This window comes from Gordionus sp. m RMFG-2023, chromosome 1 (genome assembly GCF_954871325.1).
Source record: "Gordionus sp. m RMFG-2023 chromosome 1, tfGorSpeb1-WG-v2, whole genome shotgun sequence".
Classification (NCBI taxonomy): Eukaryota; Metazoa; Nematomorpha; class Gordioida; order Chordodea; family Parachordodidae; genus Gordionus; species Gordionus sp. m RMFG-2023.
This window is the reverse complement of record NC_088775.1, coordinates 88257447-88280550: the sequence shown is the minus strand read 5'-3', so window position 1 is coordinate 88280550 and position 23104 is coordinate 88257447. Positions and strand designations below refer to the sequence as shown.

At 26.2% G+C, this 23104-nt stretch overlaps 1 protein-coding gene across 3 annotated transcripts; it reads right to left on the bottom strand.

Annotated features, from left to right (window-relative positions):
* Positions 1-4554: 4554 nt before the first annotated feature.
* On the bottom strand, positions 4555-22507 carry LOC135930066 (probable serine/threonine-protein kinase clkA). Of its 3 annotated transcripts, XM_065466854.1 has the most exons (13): positions 22427-22507; positions 12206-12277; positions 11901-11993; positions 10586-10892; positions 10271-10315; positions 9763-10140; positions 8682-9417; positions 7577-7732; positions 6205-6274; positions 6049-6161; positions 5941-5993; positions 5801-5893; positions 4555-5401 (listed from the first exon to the last, which is right to left on the bottom strand). In XM_065466854.1, exons 1-13 carry the CDS (start codon positions 22430-22432, stop codon positions 5145-5147), a joined length of 2379 nt encoding a protein of 792 aa, XP_065322926.1. In that variant the 5' UTR covers positions 22433-22507; the 3' UTR covers positions 4555-5144. The 3 variants fall into 3 exon arrangements, with proteins under 3 accessions (XP_065322926.1, XP_065322932.1, XP_065322939.1); XM_065466860.1 differs by lacking the exon at positions 11901-11993 and having other exon boundaries at positions 22427-22506; XM_065466867.1 differs by lacking the exons at positions 11901-11993; positions 22427-22507 and adding an exon at positions 22294-22312.
* Between the last annotated feature and the right edge of the window lie 597 nt (positions 22508-23104).

The following is a 23104-nucleotide window of genomic DNA, read 5'->3' as shown; positions in this document are numbered from 1 at the left end:
TTTTGGATATTATAATATTCATATTCTAAAATATTTAGTTCGGATAGGATTTGAATTCCATTTCGGGCTTTTTTTTTTATAATCCGGGCTCGGGCCTTGAAAAATAATATTTTTTTACCGACCTCTACTACCACTATCGCTATTTTTTTTTTGAAATGTAGCACACAACTTTAACAACGCTAAATTAGATTGATTTTAACAAAAAAAAACTCACTTGCACATTTTTATGCAGAAGTCCAATTTTCAGGCCCAGTCTGGATTTTAATATCTATTCCAATTTTCCAGATTAGATTAATAAAAATATTATGGCGGAGATCGGATTTTCAAAATATTGTAATTCGTATGAAACAGCAATCAGAATTGGAATGATTCACTTAGAAAATTTTCCTTTATAATTTAAATAAGAAATACATATGTTTACAAGTAGTATTATTAAACGGCTCAAGCCTATTTTTAAATTAAAATATTTAGCCAAAATAATATTATCTCGCGATTTCAAATTAAAAACCATTTTTTCTAAGACTGTGTAGCAATGTTTGCTAAAATATTGGGTTAGCCTTTTCACAACACTAAGATATAACAGGAACCAAATTTATATTTATTTGGACGAGTTTTTGTTTAAACAAAAATATGACAAGTGTAAATCAGATTTAGTTGGTTATAACTCATATTTTTTTCCACTTCGGGTTTATTAAATTTTAAACAAATATAGAGATAAAATTATTTGCGTTATTAGAAACCGTTTCATAGAAAATTTTAAAACGGATTCTTGTAAAATAAGAAACTGGCCGTATCCAAATAAAGAAGATCCAGTTCCGTTTCAGTAAGACTAAAGTGAAATATATTATAATTATTAATAATAGATCCATAAAATTACTAAATAATATAGTATATCAAATATAATTTTTTATAAAGTGAGTAATTTTAATTTATTTAATTTAATAAAAGTAAAATATAATTATAAAACTATTATAAAATTAAATCATAAATTAAATAAAAATATTAAAGTACAATACAAATAGTAGAATATTATATGTCGTACATTTATAGTATATCTAATTTTATAAATTATCATATGACAATGAAAACTATAAAATATTGATAAGGACATTAGAAAATATCTTTTAAAGACATTGTGGGATGAATAATATGAAGATTATTTTTTAATATCATATTTATTTAAAATAAATAGATGGCGTTAAATAATTGAATGCAAATGGCTATATTTATTATCAAGAGCATTGATTAGTAAATTTTGTTAAAATATTAACTATAATACATTCTCTAACTTTCAAATATGTCTGTAAAAGTAGAATTTTACCTAGTATTTTCTAACCAATTCTATATAATAGAGGAATATCAACTATATGTCTATTACTTTTTATAAATATATTTCTTATACTTGTTTGGAATAAATTATTACCATGCTTTTATATTAATGTATATGCACGTAATTTATTATATTTTATATAAACTAATAAAAATATATTTCATATTTGTTCCAGGCTTATTTATTTTATTAAAAATAACCTCCTCTCTTGTAAAAATATTTTATGACTATATATAGACTAAGGGGTTATTCCATGTCAAATCAATCACTTTTCGGCCGACCCCTTTCGATTTCGATAAAAAATTGTAGGCTGGTTATACATGTTCCCATTAGATCATAAACAAAATTTTAACGCATTAGAAATATTATCCGTTTACTAATTTTTTAATAATTTCTTCAACAATTAGCATGGCTGGATATTTATTTAAAAAAATATTGCGATTTTTATACTTTTAAAAACTAGATGGCGCTATATATAATAGTTTTAATATGTTAAATTCATTTTTTTTATTGATTAAAAATATTTTAATGTAAATATAACAAACTAAATCGATTACAATGTGCATTATATATATTTATTTGTCATTCAGATCATGATATTTTTAAAATATTCACAAAATTTGCCTAATTAAGAGAGTTTATAAATTAATTAAATCTTACTTCATCTAAAGAAATACAAAGCCTGGCTGGCTTGTGAGATTTGGCCAGATTCAGGAAGCTTAAATTTTAATGATAATGATAACGAAGGTAATTTCCGTGGACTTTCAGGAGATAATATATATGTTCGACCAGTGGGAGTATAAGAATCGACCAGTGAGAGAATATTAGGTTTGGGCAACACTAAAATATCATCTATCAGAAGAAATTAAATGAGGCTGAAGGTCCACAAGAGTGTAAAAATTGGATTTTTATTTCTTCATTTGTATCATTTTTATCGATTATAAATCCTAACCATCATTTGTCATCATATACACATGTTACATAAACATTAATATTTTTAAATATAATTTTCTCATTTATAAAGGAAACTTGTTTTATATTATATTTTTTGGAATTTGAATATTATTTTGGTTTTTAGTTTATTTTGGGAATAATCCCGTGAATTTTTTGGGTCTCGTGTATGGGCAATGCAGAATTAAATCTTTTACGAAGGGCTAATTCTCCTTCGATGTATTCTAGATAGGATATATATTCAAATTGCATACCATTAATATTTTTTTAGCATAATTATATAATTCTAATGGGGTTAGGATTTGATTTTTATTTGGCCTTTGAAGACTAGCTCTGGCAAACTAATCTTTTGACAGTTCCTCCGATACCGTCACATGAATATTTGCCGTGAGCAGTGACGAAGATGTCATTCGGCAGGAATATTAAAATCGTATGTATGAATGAAGGCATATGTTCAGAAAATTTTTGCCACGGTTCCATCTGAAAAATATATTTTTTCTGGTTTACTGATAAGAAATTAATAAAAAAATTTTGATGGACTGCATTAGTATTATAGTTTAATGATACGGATATAACAAAATTTATATTTTTTAAATCTTCTCCAGATTTATAATATGCTAGAAATGGGTGTATAGTGGCCTGCACGTTGTCAATGAAATCCCTGAACTTCATCTTGTAAAATAAAGGAATAATTTTTAGAATAATCTTGATTTGTTAAAAATTCCCCATCTTTTAAATTTTCCATGACATATTCTATACGATTTCTCTGAAACAATTGGTATAATTGGCCCTTAAGAGATTCTATAACAGGGCATTGATCACAATTTCTTAAATAACATTTTGGCTGAGATGGATTACAAATAATTTGCGCCAAAGATAGTTATAAAAATTTATACATTGATCTTCTCCTGCTGTAATTTCAGCTATTACATTTGTCATTAATTTCATTGATGAATGGCGCAGACACAAACAGTGTGTGTGCCACTAGCTCCAACTAAAATACAGTTTTTTGGCCTTAGTTCGGCAAATTTAGATAATCTAATTGATATATTTGAGTATTCTTCCTTAAACAACTTGAATATATCTTTAAGATTATTTAATATTAGTCTATTTTGGACTGGTTCTTTCTCGCCTATAACAGATACACAATCTTTTATTCCACGCATGGGTCGGCTTATTTCATCAGAACTATAAAAATCCTTGACGAGTTTAAATGCTTTCGTTTAGCGTCCTGTCTTATGTTTTAAAATGAAAGAATTTTACTTGGGGATATAAATTCTTCGGGAATGTGTGGACCAATTTTACTTAACTGGTAGCGGCACGAATTACATATTTTTTGTTGAAGTTATAAATCACTATTTATATTAAGCATCCAAGGTAGTAGAGAACGTAAATTCTTTTTAAATTTTTATGGTTTGGTTTATTCAATGGATTGCAACACTTTAGCTTATCTTTTAAAGGTTTCATTTAGAAAAATTTATTCATGTTTAAAGACAAGTAAAAATATAAAAAATTAGAAAAATGTTAAAGAAAAAAATCAAGTTTTATTTTTACAATTTGTGAAAAAATATTAAAGAAATCAATTTGTATTTTTAGCAACTGCGATTTCTTGTTAGTGTTTTCACGATTTTCGCCTATTAATTTTAATAATCAGTTTATATTTTATATAATAAAAGATAAAACCATCTGGCTTATTAGATTAATTTTTTTAGTGTTAAACATTTGCTCAAAATTCAAAGACTTTGATCATAGAAATTTTTAGCAAAAATATTTTGATCTTCGAAAAAAATACAATTTTGTTTATCTCTGGTTTTTTTTAAAATAATTTTAAGATGATGACAATTCTATAAAAGAATCTTAGGCCTAGTAATTAATCTTATTTTTCCACAATTTTATTGCACTCCTTTAATCCTGCTTTTTTATTTGTGTGCTAGTCGGATTTTTAAATTATTTTTAATTTACATTTAAATATTAAAAAAATTATTAAAATTTGTTATCCTGTGAATATCTCAGGAGAATGAGGATTACAAAGTTATATATAACCGAATTTTATGATATATTCCCCCCCCCCTAAGAAAATCCTGGCTACTACGCATATGTAATGTTTAATCTAAATTTGTTATCTCTTTATGTAAGATCAAATTTTTTTATTTTTTATATTCACTTGATTTATTGTACATTAAAAAATACAACCGAATGAACTAAATTGTCTTTCAAAACAAATTATTTAAGCAGCAAAATATAGTAACAAAAATATTTCTAAAATTGGGCTAATAGAATTCTAGTATAAATGAATAAAATATAAATTTTTTAGATGAGGTATAATTATCGCTGACAGTCATAATATATAAACATTAAAAATATACATAATATGGAAGGAGGGATTGTGTTTGATTAATATAAGAGATGACCCCGTAAAATAAAAATTTTGATAATTTAAACATGTGTAGCATATTTTGTCTCATAATTAATATTTTTTTAAAATATGCTAAAATTATTAAACTAACCTTTAAAAAAATATATTGAAAAAAAAATCAATTAGGCTAACTGCAAAATATATCACAAGTTTGTATAAAAAAATGAAACAAAAAAATAAAGGGAAACAAATTGCTTATTGAAATTGCGCTAATATTGCCAAGCGCATCGATGAAATAATAGTTATATTTCTCATGCATTTAATAATTTTAAACTAAAATTATCCTTATATCTTTGGCATAACAAAAAAAAAATTAGCTGGAAGGAATAGGAAATATCGCTAAATAATAATAAATGCTAAAAAAAACAAAGAAAAACATATAATATATTTCTGAAACAAATGTTACATATAATAGGAATTGGGAATTTATTTTTTTTATTCAAATTTTTATTGGCATATCAAAATGTTGTTGATATTACTGTGCCGCGTTGCATACCTAAAATTGGATATGGGTGGTTTATTTTTGTTGTTTTTAACTGGACTTGAATCATCGTGAGAAAGGTTTGTCTTATTGGGTTCCTCGTGCAGTGATTTTGAAGGGGATATAGTAGTGATATCGTCTGTTATAAAAGTGAGCGAGGAAGTGGGAACAGGGTTATTTGGCGGTAGAAAATTTTTACCGCTATCGAGTTGAAAAGAATCGCCTTTAAAAAATAAAAATATGAAAGACTTTAAAGTTTTAAATAAAGAGTTTATTGATTTAATCGCTCAGATTAAACAAAAAAAAATCTCATTACACTAAAAAGGATACTTTGATGTTCAATGAATTGTTAAAAATAGTATAACACGCTCAATGAGCCGTTTCGCTAAAAAAAATAAATAGGTTCGTGGCTATGCCTCCCTTCAGTAAATCTCTTAGAAAACTTTCTGGTTTCTCATTGGGAATGATGACTGATTTATGGATAACCCTCAAAAACCGTAGATGTAGTAAATTTATTATGGAAAATCAGTCGCTATTATATTTGCTGAAAAAATTCCCAGCAAAAAAGTTTAAAAATTTGAAGAAATTTTTTAAAAAAAATCATATTTGGATCTAATCTTACTTGTCACACTTTTAACGCCACAGTGAGTCGAATCATCTTGGGGGCAAAACAAAGAAACGGTGAATTTTGTATACCCTGAAATATGTTTTCCTCCTATAGATTTAATTATTATTTATAAAACCAAATGATTTGACAATTACTTCTGATAGCTGTTGTGGCATCCCTATGATTTGTGTAGGTTATGAATGCGGCACTGTTAAATAATAAAATAAATTCACGTTTCATAATTTAAACAATGTAAATTTTACTCGTTAATGATTTCGATATTTTTGATAGGACCGAATTTTTTAAACAGGCCTTTTAGTTCCGTTAAACTCGTTTCCACTTTTAAAGGATGAACCTTTACAATAGCCTCTTCTTGCTGTAAAAAAATAAATATTTTTATAATTTCTGAAATACGTTACCTTTTGATTTTCTACAATTTTAGCGTCATCTTTATGAGGCGGAGTTATTTGAAGCGTGGCTTGTTGCGAACTAAAATTTTAAAAATAAAATAAATAATATATTAATTTATTTGTATGAGGAACATACGAAATGATCCTAGACTAAAATTAATTTATAAATTGAACTTTATTTAACATAATCTCAAAAATTATTTAAATTCAAACAAATTATTAAAATTAATTTTAACTCATTCGTAGCTGTTTGGGAATTTGGGAATAGGAAAAAAAAAGCTTAAGCAAAAAATATCCTCAAAATTATTGTGTAAGGAAATCCCCACTCATATATTGTATACATTTGTAAGAGTTTGAAAAAAAAAATTCAAAAATCTTTTAAGATTTTATTACAAAAGCATTTGAGAGATTTCATTAAAAGATTACAGAATTTACCTATAAAAAGATTTATTTTACAAAAAATATTTAGCATTTTTAGTTAAAATTTGATCCTTTAAAACAAAATCTTCAAATGGGATATTTTTTTCATTATGTTGCAAAGCAGAATTCGGAGAAATCATAGAGTAGGCCGAATAAAAATTGAAAAATATTCATTATTCAAATGAATATTCGTCATATTTTAAATTGATAATTTTAGTCAATTAAAAAATAGGATTCTTATTAATTCAACATATATTTAAAACGTATTTATATATTTATAAAGATAATGAAATAGCGTATTACTTCAAAAATCGCTCTATTATTAATTGGATTAATTAGATGGCGTGGCTCGAATTGAGCTGATTTTATAAAACGGCTAATTCACCAGAAAATTATTACACAAGCCTTAAAATTTTGCTCATAAATGGAAAGGTTTGGACATCTAAGGGTTAGACAATTCTTCTGACTAAAATAGTGAGTTAGCCGTTTTTTTAAAAAATCGGCTCAAATCGAGCCGTTTAACACCTATAAATAATGATTAATGTAAATCACAATTCGCAAATTGAAAGGTTTGGTATCTTTTTTTTTAAAGATTACTTTAAATTATAGATATTACATGTCTGATTTTTCTAAAATTTATTTTTTTGTTACTAAACATAATTTGGTGTTCGCACATGAGTAGTAATGAAATTAGGACTACATGTAATGGGTAAAATCTATAAAAATAAAACTATGCTCCTTTTTTTAAGAACACAATATGTGTTCTTTAAATATTTTTCTTTATTCGCACTATTATATGATGCATATTTTCCGAACAACTTTGTAATAGCTCTAATAAATTGCCTCAATAGTACTACACTTATTTTAGGGGTAATGGGCCTCTTACCCAAAAATATATAAAAAAAATTTCCAGGCCTTCCCCCCTAAAAGCTAAAAATAAATTGAAATTAACGTGACTAACTTTGCTTGGACATAATTTTGTGTAAGGGTATCAACATTATAGTCAGGCAATGTAATATCGTTCCAAGTTGAAAACAGGGAAGCTGCTACGTTCGAACAATTACTATTTGAGTCACTTTGATTGCAAGATTTTTTGTATATAGTGTAGATGGTAGGGCTATGAAAAAAATAAATATATTAATTAAAACTTTTATTTTTTATTAATTTTAAAAAAAATTAACCAAGATTTAAGAATTAGTTTTTTGACAATCTATTTGAGCAGGCAGCTATGGGTTATAGATATTGGATGTATATTATAGGGGTTTAACTCAACTTTCAATCTAAATAATGGATCATACCCTCCATACCACATGAAATCAAAATCTTTTAGGTAACATCTTTCAAATCAAAATTTTATACACTGGTTTAAATATGTTTGTGAGGATTACTGAAATCAAAATTTTATTGGTCTAACTCTATTAGTTCCTCAGATATGAGCGTTTAAAGTTTAAAAAGCACGCATAATAATAAAATAAAGGATTAGTCGAAAAATAAAATAATAGCAGTCTGTATATATTTGGTGTCATTCAATAGCTGAGTTCTCTATTTTTTTAAAAAAAACTAAAAATTTTACAATTTGGGACTTTTCGATGCATCTAATTTCCGAAATTATATAAAAAGGCTCATTAAAGTAAGGTTAACTAAATATTAATCGGTAAATCAGTTTTATCAGGAATTCAAGGATCAGTAATCAACATGGATCAAAATATATTAGAAAAACAACAAAATTAATAAACCACCATTTCTTGAAAAATAATTTTAATAATTAAATTCTTCACCACTAATTATTGTAAAGCCAGCAGAAATTGAAGATTAATTTTAAATCTGAATAGTTTTAAAATATGGTTACCAAATTCTTTACCCCTGTCTGAGACATGAATGAAAGCACGAAGAAATATAAAAATTGGAGCTCCTCACGTTAGTTATTAAACATACTCAAATACAATCAGAGGATATTTTTCCTTACGCATTTCCATATTATCAATTTTTAATCATTTAATGCACGGATTAAATCAATTACAGGTTTTATGTAAAAATAATAGGTTTATATAATATATATGATGTACTCAGGCTTAATATTAGCTATGACATTAGTTGTATCGTCCTTGTTGTTCAAAACGAGAACTTTGCCCATATTGTCACTTATAGTGATGATGGCTGATCCATCTTGCTTGCCATTAATATTTGCTAAGCGTTGAGAGGAAAATTTTTTCCCGGATAGGGTGGCATCACAGGCCATGCTATTCGAAATCTGCCGTTTCCTGTGATTATGATTGTATGCGCCGATTCCTTCTGTCTTGCTCGATAGATTTTGTTTGGCAAATGTCCCAGCGTTAAAAAGTAAGGATACGAAACTCTTTTTGCCGAAATCAGAATTGTTTAGGTTGATGTGGCTAGACCAATTGAGGAGCGATATTTTACTGTTGCATTTGGTGGGCTTATCAGTTTTTTCGTCGCTATCACGCATACCGTCATGGCAAATGCTACCCGGCGTAGAATTTCCAAAGTAGTTTGAAGTAGGACTGTTAATTTTTTTAGGCAAAAGCGTTGGTAAGTTCTTAGTCATGTTTAAAAGGTTAGATTTAAGCTTCCCGAAACCTATTTTTGTGTTATTGTTAAATGATGCATTGTACACAGACTTTTGAGAAGTGTTAGTGTTGTAAGAAGAAGCACCGTTGGCATATTCCACTTTTGTGGAATGGTTAATAACCGTATAATTTTCTCTACCTCCAGAATTTATGCAATAGTCGTGATCAACGTGATTACATTTCGGATTTTTTTTGGTGTCCGCTTGAACGTTATCTAATAAATTAAGAAATAATTATATTAAAAATTTAATAATCATAAAATTATTTGGCTATAAAAGAGGAGTTGAAAATTGCTAACTCACCTCTAGCATACACATACATATATAAATTTAAGGCATGAGCAGAACATATAATAAACCATTTTCCTAAAATTCGTATCTATATTAGGCTTATACAAAAACGAAAAAGCATCGAATAATGAATTATACCAATCAAAAATGGTGTATTTTATTAGCCATACAAATATCAATAATTCAAATTCATGATTGGATTCGTATTTGAATAAGCTTATTGTCCATATAAGTATTTAAAAAATAATAGTTTTTTCTTTGCAACATACCGATATTTTGGACTATTTTAGTCTTTGTAATTCCTTCCAAGTTGACTTTTCCCGTTTTGCTATCAATGACTAGAGATGGGTTTGGAGCGACAATATTCATTTTATCGATGTTAACAACGCCTTTCGAGTTCTCCTTTTTAATAGATTTAGAAGCACCTGACGAATTTAATACCGCATCATTATTAACTAAGGACATGTAGGAATCCTGGGAAGAAGCGGAAGAAGAATTTTTAGATTCAAATTTACTATTTTCGTCGATGTTAATGCTACTACAAGCCGAAAAGATATCGCAATTCGAAGAAAGATAATTTTCGAGGTCCAATTGAAGAGATATAATTTCTTCTTCCTTTTTGCGCGAGTTATTGCCATTGTGGTCATCTGTTTTCATTTTTTTTTTTATTAAATTAAATAATTTGATTTAACAACATATGTATTATAACATGTTTGTAAATGAGTTTCATTTCATTTAAATTTTTTTAAAAAAATATATAATCAAACAATAAATTACTTTCGAATTGCATCAGCAATTGGGATATGTCAAATTTTTGGAAATCTAGTGATATAAATTATTATTATTTATTTCACGTGTAATTTAAAAATTTAATCAATATAAAACTATCCTGAAATTTTCTAATTTCTAAGTCTTTCCAAAACTAAGCTAAAGTGAAAAATCAACATAATCATTATGGATTACCGGATCTTACTCCTTACTTGGATCTAAAGAAAAAATTTGATAGGAGACAATATCTAATTGCCATAAATCTCCTTACTCTCAGTTGACTTATATTTTATACATCAAACTCAAACAAGAATTTAGTTTTACCATTGGTGCTATCATCGACTTCGCTATATACTTCGTCGTTTCTTCGTTCACTACTATCCCCGTTTTTCTTACCATTGCAATCTCCCACATTGCTCAGGCATTTAAAATCGAAAAATTTCTCGAAATGTTCGATTTGATGATGATCGTATTTGTTTACGCCCGTCGTGTTAAAAAAGGTGGGGGAACCGAGTGAGAGGGAAAGAATCGAGGATGAGCTAGTATTCCTTTTGCGAGTTTTATTTTCCGCGTGGTAATTATTGATAGGTGACGTGGATAGCAAAATATCGTTAAAAGCATTTTCATCGTCCTTTAAAAATTAAATTGATGTATAGGTGTTAAAATAGGATTTTAGATTTTACAAACACCAGCTGTTCTATAGCACTTGATATAGATGTTTTTTTAAGACTCACATAGTGCCATTTTTTTGAAATGATTTACAGTAACAACCGCGATTTTAAAGTTTCTCGCTATAGGACAAAATTTAAACGTTAAATGCTGGGAAGGGAGAAAAATTGATTAAGCTAGGGAATATTTCTAATGTCTATAAAAGATTTCCAGGACCAAAAATTCTAAAACTCGATGCAAAATGCGCTATAATAAAAAAACAAATTGCGAGGTATAATAAATGTCAATAGATAATTAAATTTTTTTTGGCTTGACTCTTTTTTAAATATATTTTTAATGTCAATAGATATGAATTAAATCTATTTTGGCTTAACATTGTTTTTTTTTAAATTAATGTTTAGTGTTGTTAAAAAGACTCGATTTGGACCTACTTTTAAAAATGGCTAACTCAATATTTCAGCAAGATAAATCTTGCCTAAGCCTTGAGAATTCCCAAATAAATGTCCAGACCTTTGTACCGTCTATAAGCAAAAATTTTAGGCTGGCGTAAAATATTGAGTTAACAGGTTCAAATCGAGCCTTTTAACATCATTTATGTTGCTATTGGCTAGGTCCATATTGCGCAGTTTGTACCGTGTCTAAACGGGCCAATCCAAAAAGAGCGAATATAAAACGAATAATGAATTATTCGTATCGATCCCTTTGAACGAGAATACTCGACTACTCGTATTCGTATGAATAGGCCTACCCTAAATCTGATAGAGATCGATTACTTTTAAAAAAATTGACACCATGTGACAAAAAAAGTTATCATATTTATATATTTATTTTTTTAAAAAATATTTCAAAATGGTTGCCCTATATTTACGAAATGATAAACAATTTTAGGTTTAAAAAAATTGTAAATAATATTTTAATCGAATAAAAATTATATTTCAAAAAAAAATAAAATATAAAATGAAAAGAAAACTGAAAATGGGAAAGTTGATTCTAAAGCTTGTGAAATAATACCATCGTGTGATTCAAAAAATAGATCGAAAGTGGTTGATGGGGTAAAATTTTGCTAAAAAAGAATTTTAATAAAAAAATAAAATATAAATAGGTCATCATTATTTCAATTTTATGTTTGTAGCTAATTTGACCATTTGAGGCTCAAATTTATTCAAAATGATTTTTCTTGATTAAGGGAATTAATTAATTAAATTCAACCTCGAGTTTAAATTAAATGAAAATTTATTTTTTTTTAAAAATAAAATATTAATCAACAAATTTTACTTCAAAGGTATAGGGTGTGTCGAAGAATGATGTCTCTTCACAATATGAATACGCCAAATTGGTCATTTTATTCTATATATATATGTGGAAGAAGAAAATTTTTTTTAATAAGTTTATACTATAATAAAAAAAGAGGAATATTGAAATTGTCAATATTGACAATTAAAAAGAGTGATTTTGGCAATCAACCACGATTGTCTTATCGACAAATTTATGTATAATATATAAACCTAAAGGTAGCTACCAAAAAAATAAATAATATTTCTTCCAAAATTATTATCAGAAAAAAAATAATCTCGCAGAGATATCAGGATTGAGGGAGAACATACATATCAAGGGCCTCAATAAGTAAGAAACAATAAGCCTTCTTTCAAATTAGTTTCAATAAAATTTTGTGATTGGTTAAAAATTAACTGGGGAGGGGGGTATAACGTGGCGACATCAAGAGTCGATATTAGCATTTCGAAAAAGGATTAGTCAGGTTGTTGTTATTCTAAAAATATTAATTTTCAACCTTTTGACATTTTAAAGACTTTTTTTAGGTAAAAAGTTCGATTAGACCATATTAGATTTGGCTAACATTAGGTGCTTTAACTGTACCAATTGCTAGACCACATTATATAGGGACATCGGTCCCAAATTTTAACGAAAAAAAAAATTTAATTTAAATTTAAGCAAAGTAAAAAAAAATGAAGGACGAATCACAATAGGGAACGTATTTTCTTTAATGCCCAAACGAGAATGGGGGAAAAATGAGCGATCCCTGGTTAAACGTGTTTATACTTATATTAAGTAACATGGTCATAATTAGCAAAAAAATTCTTTGTGAATCTTTGAAGCTGAGCTTGAATCTGGAGTCAGAGGCATATATTAATCATGAATCAAATTCGTTTTTGAAATTCAAAAAAATTTGGGTGTTCAGTTCAGTTGATAAACTATTGTTATCCCATTAATTTATTATTTTTTTAAGGCGTCTTCTTACCTTAAAATTAATAAATGTAGACCCGGTGATCAAATGGATTTTGCCGTTTTTCTCCGAATTAATGTCATAAAGTAACAATAATTTATATGCCAAAAACTACGGACGAAACAAGGAACACTTTAAAATTTTCCTTTCTCTCAAGGCCAACGCCAAGGCGATATTTGGTGCATTATCGTGAATGGTCAGTTTGTTTTTTAATCCCCCAAAAAAGTTAATCACTGATTAAAAATATGGACAATGTTTATGGCCGAATGTGGCTTGTAAAATATTTTAAAATCCTTTTCTTATTGTAGAAATTAAATAAATATCCTATTTTTATCTATGGTTGTTACATTGCGTGTTATATTTTTAAGTCGAAAACAAGATTTTAATATTTCTTGAAATAACAAGGTCGTAAGTGCAAAATCAACAATTTTTTTACATTTCCTGCTAATCAAATTATTTGTTATCTATTAGAAACTTACTAAAATTTATCGCGGCAATTATTAATTTTTTTTTTCGGGGAAGGAACAATTGTTATTTTTGTAGGAAACTATCTCTTTTTTTCAGTAAGACCATACACCACCCGTTTTAAAAAACATAATTTTAGAAGATATTGCAAAATAAAAATCGACATCCTATAATATGTCATGTAAAACAAGTATATCTTGGCATAGATAATCTACAGGTACGGTAAAAAAAAATTTTTCTTAATAAGCTAAGCTAGTCTTTTTAGGCCAGATAAAAAAAATAATCATATTTTGCGTATGACTTATTAATATTCTAAAGGATATTTTTTATTGAATACGTCCAAATAATGATCATATTCAAGTGCAGCTGATAAATATAAAATATTTAATGAATTTTAATGGATGGCGTCACATTTGAACGGTGTTGTTAAACGGTTCGATTGGAACCGATTTTTAGAAATGGCTAACTCAATATCTTAGCCAAAAAAATTGCCTAAGCCTCGAGATTCCACCAATAAATGTGCGAATCTTTGCGTCATCTATGAGAAAAATCTTTAGGCTCCGCGTAACATTTTTTTGGATAAAATATTGAGTTAGTTGTTTATAAAAATCGGCTCAAATCGAGCCGTTTAACACTACATTTGAAGGAGGATAAATGATGGCTAAGATTCGTAATTGACGAGAATGCAACAAATCAAGAGATGAAAATAAAAATTTTACACCTCAATGGACCATCGGCGTCTTCCAAATTTGCCATTATCGACGAAATTTTAAATTTATCAAAATCAGATATCCCCCTCTTCGGTTAATCCAATAACACAGCCCGAGGACATTTACATATATATATTATCTCCCGAAGAAATCTCGTTAGCTAATCGTCAGAAACATCATGTTAATTAATAAAATAAATATTTAAGCGGAGATATAATAAATATTAGTGTTCTGTGTCGGGTCTAATTTTAAAAGTATAGCCCGGCCAGAAATTTATTTAATTTTAACGACATCTATAACTATTTGTCTACATTACTCGCGATATTTTTTTTTATATATATAACTCGACTTGATGAATTTTATTACTGCATAAAATATTATTTTATATAAATCCTTCAAAAAAAACTATTCAAAAACACAAGATGGCCATCATAAAATTATTTTTAAATACATCTACACTCCACCTTAATTAGTAATCATTTACTTAATTATAAATAATATTTTAATTTCCTTTATTAAATAAAATTAAAATATTATGAGATTGTAATCTAGTAGATAAAAAAAAAGAGAAGTAAATTTAATATTATTAAAATCAAAAATAATATTATTTAAATTATAATACGTGTATTATAAATTAAAGAATAATTAGGTAGAATAATATACAACTAAATAAATAAGTATAAATTATAATACTTCTAATTTTAATAATTAAATATATATATATTTTATATATTATCAGGCGTTATATTTATAAAATATATCACTAATCAAATCGTTATATAAATTTTTAAAAAAATATAATAAAAAATGTAATTATTGTTAATATTTTTAAAAAATTAATTTCTTATAATATTATAACAAATAATGTGTTGATAGAAAAGTAAAAAAAAATGGTTGATTTTTGCGCTTTTACCCTCTAATATTTCGGGAAATAAAAAACCTATCAATATTTTTTTTGGTTTAACTATAAACATAATTTAACCAACATATAAATTTTTATTGGAAATCAAAAGGTATGGGCTGTGAGGGGTAGTGTTGTTAAACGGCTCGTTTTGAGCCGATTTTTAAAAACGGCTAACTCAATACTTCATCCAGAAAAATATTACGCAAGCCTAAAGATTTTGCTCATAAAAGGAACAAAGGTCTATACATAAATTATCAAAATCTCAAGGCTTGGGAAATATTTTACTGGCAAAAATATTGAGTTAGCCGTTTTTAAAAATCGGCTCAAAACGAGCCGTTTAACAACACCAGAGAGGGGTGTGTAATTCGACATGCAATGATCCTATATTAGTAAGATAATCAATATTATGACATAGTTTGACTAAATAAAAATTACATGGGCAGGGCCGAAAATTTTTTTTTAAAATAGCCGGGCCGGGCTTGAAAATTTTTTAAAAAATATTCGGGCCGGGCGGTATATTTTTTAACCAAATATTTGAAATCGCCATTATTAGGTAAAAAAAAAAAAGCCGGGTCTGGCCTGAAAGTATAAAACGCGGGCCGAAAAAAAAATCCGGGCTGGGCTGTACAAATGGTACCTCCGCAGATCTCTAATAAAAATATTAAATACTCTCTAAAAACTATTTTTTTAAGATAAATGATTTGTAAAATTTTTGATTGACTTTGCCGTTTCTAACCCAAACCAAATTTGAACCTTGCCAAAAAAAATTTGCCATTATTGATGGATGACCCGCTTAGGAGATCACAAAAATAAATATTTTTTTTGTAATGGTTCTTATGCATAACGAATCATTTACTATGAAATCGTAATAAATATTATATTATATGGCATAATTAAGATGCTAATTTTTTTTTGATTACGATTTTAGTTATGAGCAAATGTTATATTCTCGTTATAAATTATGTATGTGGTTAAGGCTTTATAATAATAAAATTTTTAATTTTATTCCAACTATCATATTACAATTTAGAGTTTTTTGTGTTTATTAATTTTTATAAATTTTTTTCTGCCATATTGATTCAGGTATAGGGAAAACAAAGAAATGTGCAATCAAAATTGGTCTGGATACTTCAACTAATATTTTATACAGAACCGAATTGGGGTTTTCCCACTCAAGCATTCGCCATTTTCCTATTTTCTTCTAACTGATCTATTTAACCCTTCAATACTCCAGTGGGTATGCTAGAAATAATATTGCATAAAAACGGTTAATCATTATGACCTGGATTCTTCAGTAGCTTCATCAAATATATCTTAGAATCTATATTCCAAATTTGATATTTTAATTCTTAATTTTTTTTTAAATTAAAATTTTATTAAAACGAAATTTAAATATCTAATATTTTGAACGAGATGTATGAAAAAGAACAAACATTTTTCCTGGTGGAGTTATTTTATTTTTATAATCACCAGCTGACCCATTTCTAAAATTATTTTTATCATTTACCATGATTTTTGCAGATTCTAAAATTAAATATAAAATTATTTAATATGATTATGACAATGTAATTAATAGTGAGGATAATTATATGATAGTGATCATGATACATAATCTAAATTAGATGAAGATATGTTAGTAGTTGAAACAAACAATAGACTTAAATATTATTTAGGTAAATATGTAAAAGAACTGGCCAAAAGATTATTTGCCAGGATTAAAAGAATATGGGAAAGAAGCAGACACTCTAGAAAAATGTTTTTTGTTCCAAAAATGATTGAAGAGATTAATTATCATAGCAATGAAAAAAAATAAAATTCTAAGTTAACTGTACTGACAAATATGAAAGTTCTACTAAAGAAGTTGATATAACAGACAAGGCATTAGTGAGAATTCTTTTAGCTGGAATTTTTAAATCTAACCATCAAAATATGTCAGATTTAGGGAGATTTGATGGGTTTGGAATTGAGATATTTAAAGCAACAATGCCATTCAAAAGATTCAAATTTCTAATTCATACAATGAGATTTGATGACATATTAACAAGATAAGAGAGAAAAATGATAGACAAAGCAACTCATATTATAAATATTTTTCAAGCTCTTGTTGATAACTGCTCCTTATCTTATACAATTTCAGAATAATTGCGTACACATAAATAAACATTAGTGGGCACATTAAGGAAGAATAAACCAAAAATTTCCAATGATTTCATATTAACAAAGGAAAGGAAATCTGTGATAGCATAGTTAGATTTCAAGAAGACATAACATTATTATTATTTTCAAAAAAAAGGAAAAATGTCATAATGCTATCAAAATTTCATCATAATATAAATGTTTATAATAATAACCTATACAAACCTGAAATCATAACATTTTATAATATGACTAAAGATGAGGCAGATGTGGTAGACCAAATGACAGAATTTTATAAAATTTCAAGAAGGTCATATCAATGGCCCTTAACAATTTAAACATCTTAACATAACACATTCTCATTTTATATATACAGCATAGTAAAAAAAACCTTTACTAGAAGTAATAAAAAATTAGCTATGGAACTAAGCCCACATTTGGAAGTAAGAAAATATGTCTCAGATTGCCACGACTTCTGAAGGAATCTATATACAATATATTAGGCAAAAAACAAAATGAGAATATTAAGCCTTTAAGAGGAAGATGTAGTGTGTGTCCTAGAAAAAAAGGATTAAAAAAAACAAAACATTTTAGTCAAATATGTAAAATAAAATTATGTTTAAGCACATTAATGTTTTATGTAATAAATGTCTCGCATGTCACATTTAACATATTTCAATGTTCTATATTTTTTTTAAATGTTTGAATGTATTACTGTAAATTTTATTTTATATTATATTCAAGAATAAAGATCCATCAAATTTTTTTTTAAAATTAATATTAGAAAATTTTGGTACAAATTATCCTCATCAATTTTATTAGCTTAAGAAATGCAAATAAATAAATATTTTGTCAAGTTTAAGGTCAGATCTATTATCCAAATATTAAATCAGAATATAATGAATATAACTCTGGTGATATACATTTGGAATTGGGGTCTATTAAACCCCACCAGAGTGCTAACGTCATTTTTTTTCATCTGAGTATTGAAGGTTAATAGGAACTGGTTCCGAATCTAATAAAATAGCAAGTAAATTTAAATATGTTTGCTATGCTACTATGTGTTATTTTTTAAACTTTAGATCATTTTTTTAATTAAAAATCTTATTTTACTGGATATGTATTCCATTATGTTTGGAATTATGAATTTTAGACAAATATTTGCTATGATCTTTTGAACTTAATATAATTTATATTAGTTTTTCCATAAATTTTTTTAAAAAATATATTATAAATGACTCAAAGGTCAACAGAAAAATTGTCTACATTTCAATAAGATAGGTATTCTAAGCATGCTGGAAAACATTTCCGGTAAAACCAGATTTTTAAATTTAAGAAAGCGCGCTCAAAAATGATTCATAGTTAAAAAAATAACATATTGACGATAACATACATATGTATGTAAATGATGTATGTAAATGTTTAATTTTAGCTGTTTTGTTTATTTTTTTGCTAATGCTTTACTTTTGTTTTACACTTTTTTTAAAGTGTACCTTTGTCTCTACAACAATTAAGTGACTATCATCATTTTGTGAATTTGGAGGTAACGCCTATTCTTCCTTTTTGTTAAATATCACTAATTATATGGTTAGGGTTAGACCATGCTCTTTTCAAGAAATCTTAAGGCTTTTTTGGGGGAAAGGTGGTCTAAAATTTCATCTTAATGTGGCTGTTTTTAAAAAATAACGGGCAGGCTATTTCCTGATTGGCCGTCCTAAAATTATCATTTTTTTCGATATAGCGCAAATTACATAATATTTTTTAAAAAATACAATTAGGTCACAAATCATTTAAAAATAAATAAATATGTTTGTTATTGTGTCATGTGTGTTTTGCGAAAGGAAGGAAAAAAGAAAAAAAAAAGGGTAAGCGAGATAGCAAGAATCGATAATTAGATTTTTTAAAAAAAGAAAATTTAAAAAAAAATATTTATATGAATATACCATCATTATCTGTAAAAAATGATTTTATACCGTAGTGGACTTAAATGAATGAACACTTTTTAAGGCACTTTAATAAATGAGTCATCAGTCTAGATAGATTATGTCATTACGTTGATTAGTTTTATTAGAACGTTCCCAAATTATATTTTTTAAAAAATTGAAACAAATGCTTTAATCTCAAAAAAAAAATTCATGACCTAAAATTTAAAAATATTTAAAAATAAAATTCGAAGAATGCGAACAAAAAATAAACTTTAAAAAAAAGTAAAAAATAAATTCGCAGAAAAAGAAAAGAAGGAATGACATTTATATCCCTGAGGTAAGTAGGGTATTATTAAATATCTTCATAAAAATAAGATGATTTATTGGTTTTTTTATAAATATGAAATGTAATAATAACAAAGCCGATTATTTCAACTTGACAATTCGCTCAAATTATTTTTTATATTATGCCGAAACAAGTCTAATTTGTAATTCAACTTCTTATTGTCAATTTTTTATTTTATTTTATTGACAAATAATACTATCAACAGTCTATGTCAGGTAGTGTTGTTAGGATTAATTTAAGCCTATGGCGAACTCAATATTTTGGCCAGAAAATATCTTCCAAGCCTCGAGATTTTGTTAATAAATGTCAAAAACCTTTGCACCAACTGTGGCCAAATCTTCAGGCATAAAATCGAGCTCTTTAAGTAATACTTAATGTCGGATTTAAATGTTATAAAAATAACTCCCTTTAATTTAAATTCTCGTGAGAAAAATTACGATTTAGTTATTTGGTGTCCGTCGCTGCTATAAATATAAATAAAGTATTTTTAGAAAAAAACAGACTTTTCTATATATATAATTAATATTCAGGAATGAACATCGCAATACGCGAATAGATATTATATTATAATAATTAAGATTATTTTTTCTGACTGACAAAATTGAATACAAACAAACATTATGAAAAATTTTTAAAAATACCATATTATTACAAAGTAGGGCAGGCCTTTTTGTTTCAAAATAAGTTATTTTTTTTAATTATTAATTATTAAATTTTAAGTTGTGGCATTACAAAAAAAGGAGGCTATTTATTCATTAGTTTTATCTTGAAAAATAAAAAATATAACTAATCTTCGTTTAAATCAATGATGAATAAAATAAACCGGGTACAAGGACTGGACCTAAAAAATTTTAAAAAATTCCTGGCCGGCCGTGTAAATGGTACCTCTGCAGGTCTCTGATATATATTACTAGATTAGATTCATTCATTTAATGTATTTAAAAGTATCTATACATAGGAGTCATCTGTTGTTTTGTGGTTTGCGCGTCGGTTAAATGACATTAATGTGCATTCATATAATAAGATAATTAGCCGAAGCGAAAACCACAAAATGATCAGCGGACACCTGCGTGTGCGCATTTTTAATTAACGAATCGCCAATCTAGTAATACATATACACACGATTGGTTCGAACTATAAATTATTCTATGTTTTAACATCGTGAACTTTCGCGAGTGAATAAAGGAAGAAGCGCAATATGGCGTGATATGTTAATGAGAAATTACAATGTTAAACAATATTTTTTTTTTAAATATATATAGTACAGCTATAAATAAAAGCAGAAAACTTTGAATTAATTATTTATTGTTTTATTTTGTGAATAAATAATGTAACTATTAATTAATGGATAAAATGAAAGAACTAAAAAAAATATTAAATTTACATAATTTATTTTTGCAAAAAAACCCGCATATTAGTTCCTCTTAAATTTAAAAAAATTTTTAGAGGGTTTTGTTTAAGGAAAATATCCATTAAATGATAAACTATATATCAGAGATGCAGACCCGGCCATAAGCCGGGGTACACAAACCGGGCCGGACCGAAGATATTTTTTAAAAAAAAACACCTCTGCAAGTCTCTGCTATATATAAGGATGAACCAAAACAAACTAATAACAATGGTCATAAAATAATGTTGTTACTTTTTAATTATATTATACTTCAAAAATCTCCAATTAGGGTTCGCGTAAATATTTTATGTGAATGACGAAGATAAGTGTATTTGTGATGAAAGGTTAGATTATTTAAAAAGTAATAGAAAATAAACTCATTTTTTATTTACATAATTTTTTTTTTCGTTTAATATTTTAAAATAATCTTTAATTCATAAAATTATATCAATTCAGCAAATATACAATACCAACAAAATAATATAAGCTTATAAGCAAACAAGCGTAATTTATCTAAACGATTTTAAAATGCGTACATTAAAAATATTTTTTATCTTTCATTCAAAATAAAGAAATAACATATTTTCAGGAAATATCAAAATATTTTTTTTTAAAAAAATAAGGAATATTAAATATTTATATATTGCACATATCTTCAGGGTCAAAATGTTCGTTTAAATTTAACCATTTCAAAAATAAATTTTAATATCTCAAAAATTTATAACTTATGAACGCATTTTTTAAAATAATCAATATTTTAATAAAAAAAAAAGATTTGAATAAAGTAAATTTAATTTGTTCTATTTGTAATAAAATAATTTGATTTTAATGTCTATAAAGGACCTTCGGGTTAAATATTTGAGCTCACACTATTTTAAAAATATCTATTAAATTAAATTGTTTATTTTTATAAAACTATTATATGTATATAATATATATATATATGAATGAAAAAAAAGGAAAAACGTACCCAAATATATAACATTTTTTGTTTGTCTCAAAAATAAAATTACGTTTTTTATTTATTCAAAAAGAAAATGGCTATATTTTAATTTAGAAAAGGGTGGAGTTATTTATGAATTAAAAATCAATGTTTTACGTTTTAAAATTTTTTAAATGTTAAGGTTAAGATATGTTAAATTATTTTGATAAGAATAAAACTATTATTTTATGTGGAGGGTATGATTTAGATTGAAAATAATTATTATATATTAGGTGTTTATTTTAAAAACTTATAATTCTTACATAAATAAATTAGTAGTTAGAATGTCAAATAGGAATGAATTACTCAAATTTTATAATGTCATTCATTTAAAATTTAAATTCATAAACTTAAACCAAAGTTATAATATATAAATGTCAATATATTTATTATTACCAGCATGATATATCATTATGAGAATTAATAATTTTTCTTGAAATAAATGAGAATACGCAAATTTACAAATCAACAAATCAAAATGTGAATATTTAAAAAGCACGTGGAATTTGTAGTAAAAATAATAAAAAATAATAAACAAACACTACGTTATTTACATCAGACTGATATTTAAATTTAAAATATTTAATTGTATATTTTTGTTAGTTTTATGTTTTTAATAATTTATTAGTTATATATATGTATATAATAAATTTTATTATTTTTTAATTTATCTGTTTGTATGATATTAAATATAAATTATTTATATAACTTAACAAATATTGAATAAAACGTGAAGTTATTATAAAAATATATTTTCATTTTGGTGGTGAGTAAAAATATAACTTTAGATAACATTTTAAAAACATATAAAAATATAAATAAAAAATGGAGTCAAATATATATCATTAAGGAATAAATTAGATTGACATAAAATCTTTGTTTTATTTATTAAATGATAAAATTCAAGGGGCCTTCTGTAGTAAAATTTTTTGAACGAAAATGACCAGGCCCTGCCAAAGTGTGCGCCGTTCATAACCGGAAAAAATAATTATGAACTAGAGAGGAATATTTCTTAATTTTATTGACTTCTATCAATATTTTTTAAAGATTGTCAAAAGTGATTTTACAAAATGC

Bases quoted from the DNA above. Each gene is read 5' to 3' on its own strand.
- LOC135930066 (XM_065466854.1), bottom strand. The intron at 9,418-9,762 runs GTATGTTGCAAA...TTAATTTATTAG, and splicing joins TAAAATAGTCCAAAATATCG to ATAACGTTCAAGCGGACACC. The intron at 7,733-8,681 runs GTACATCATATA...TTTTTTTCATAG, and splicing joins ATAGCTAATATTAAGCCTGA to CCCTACCATCTACACTATAT.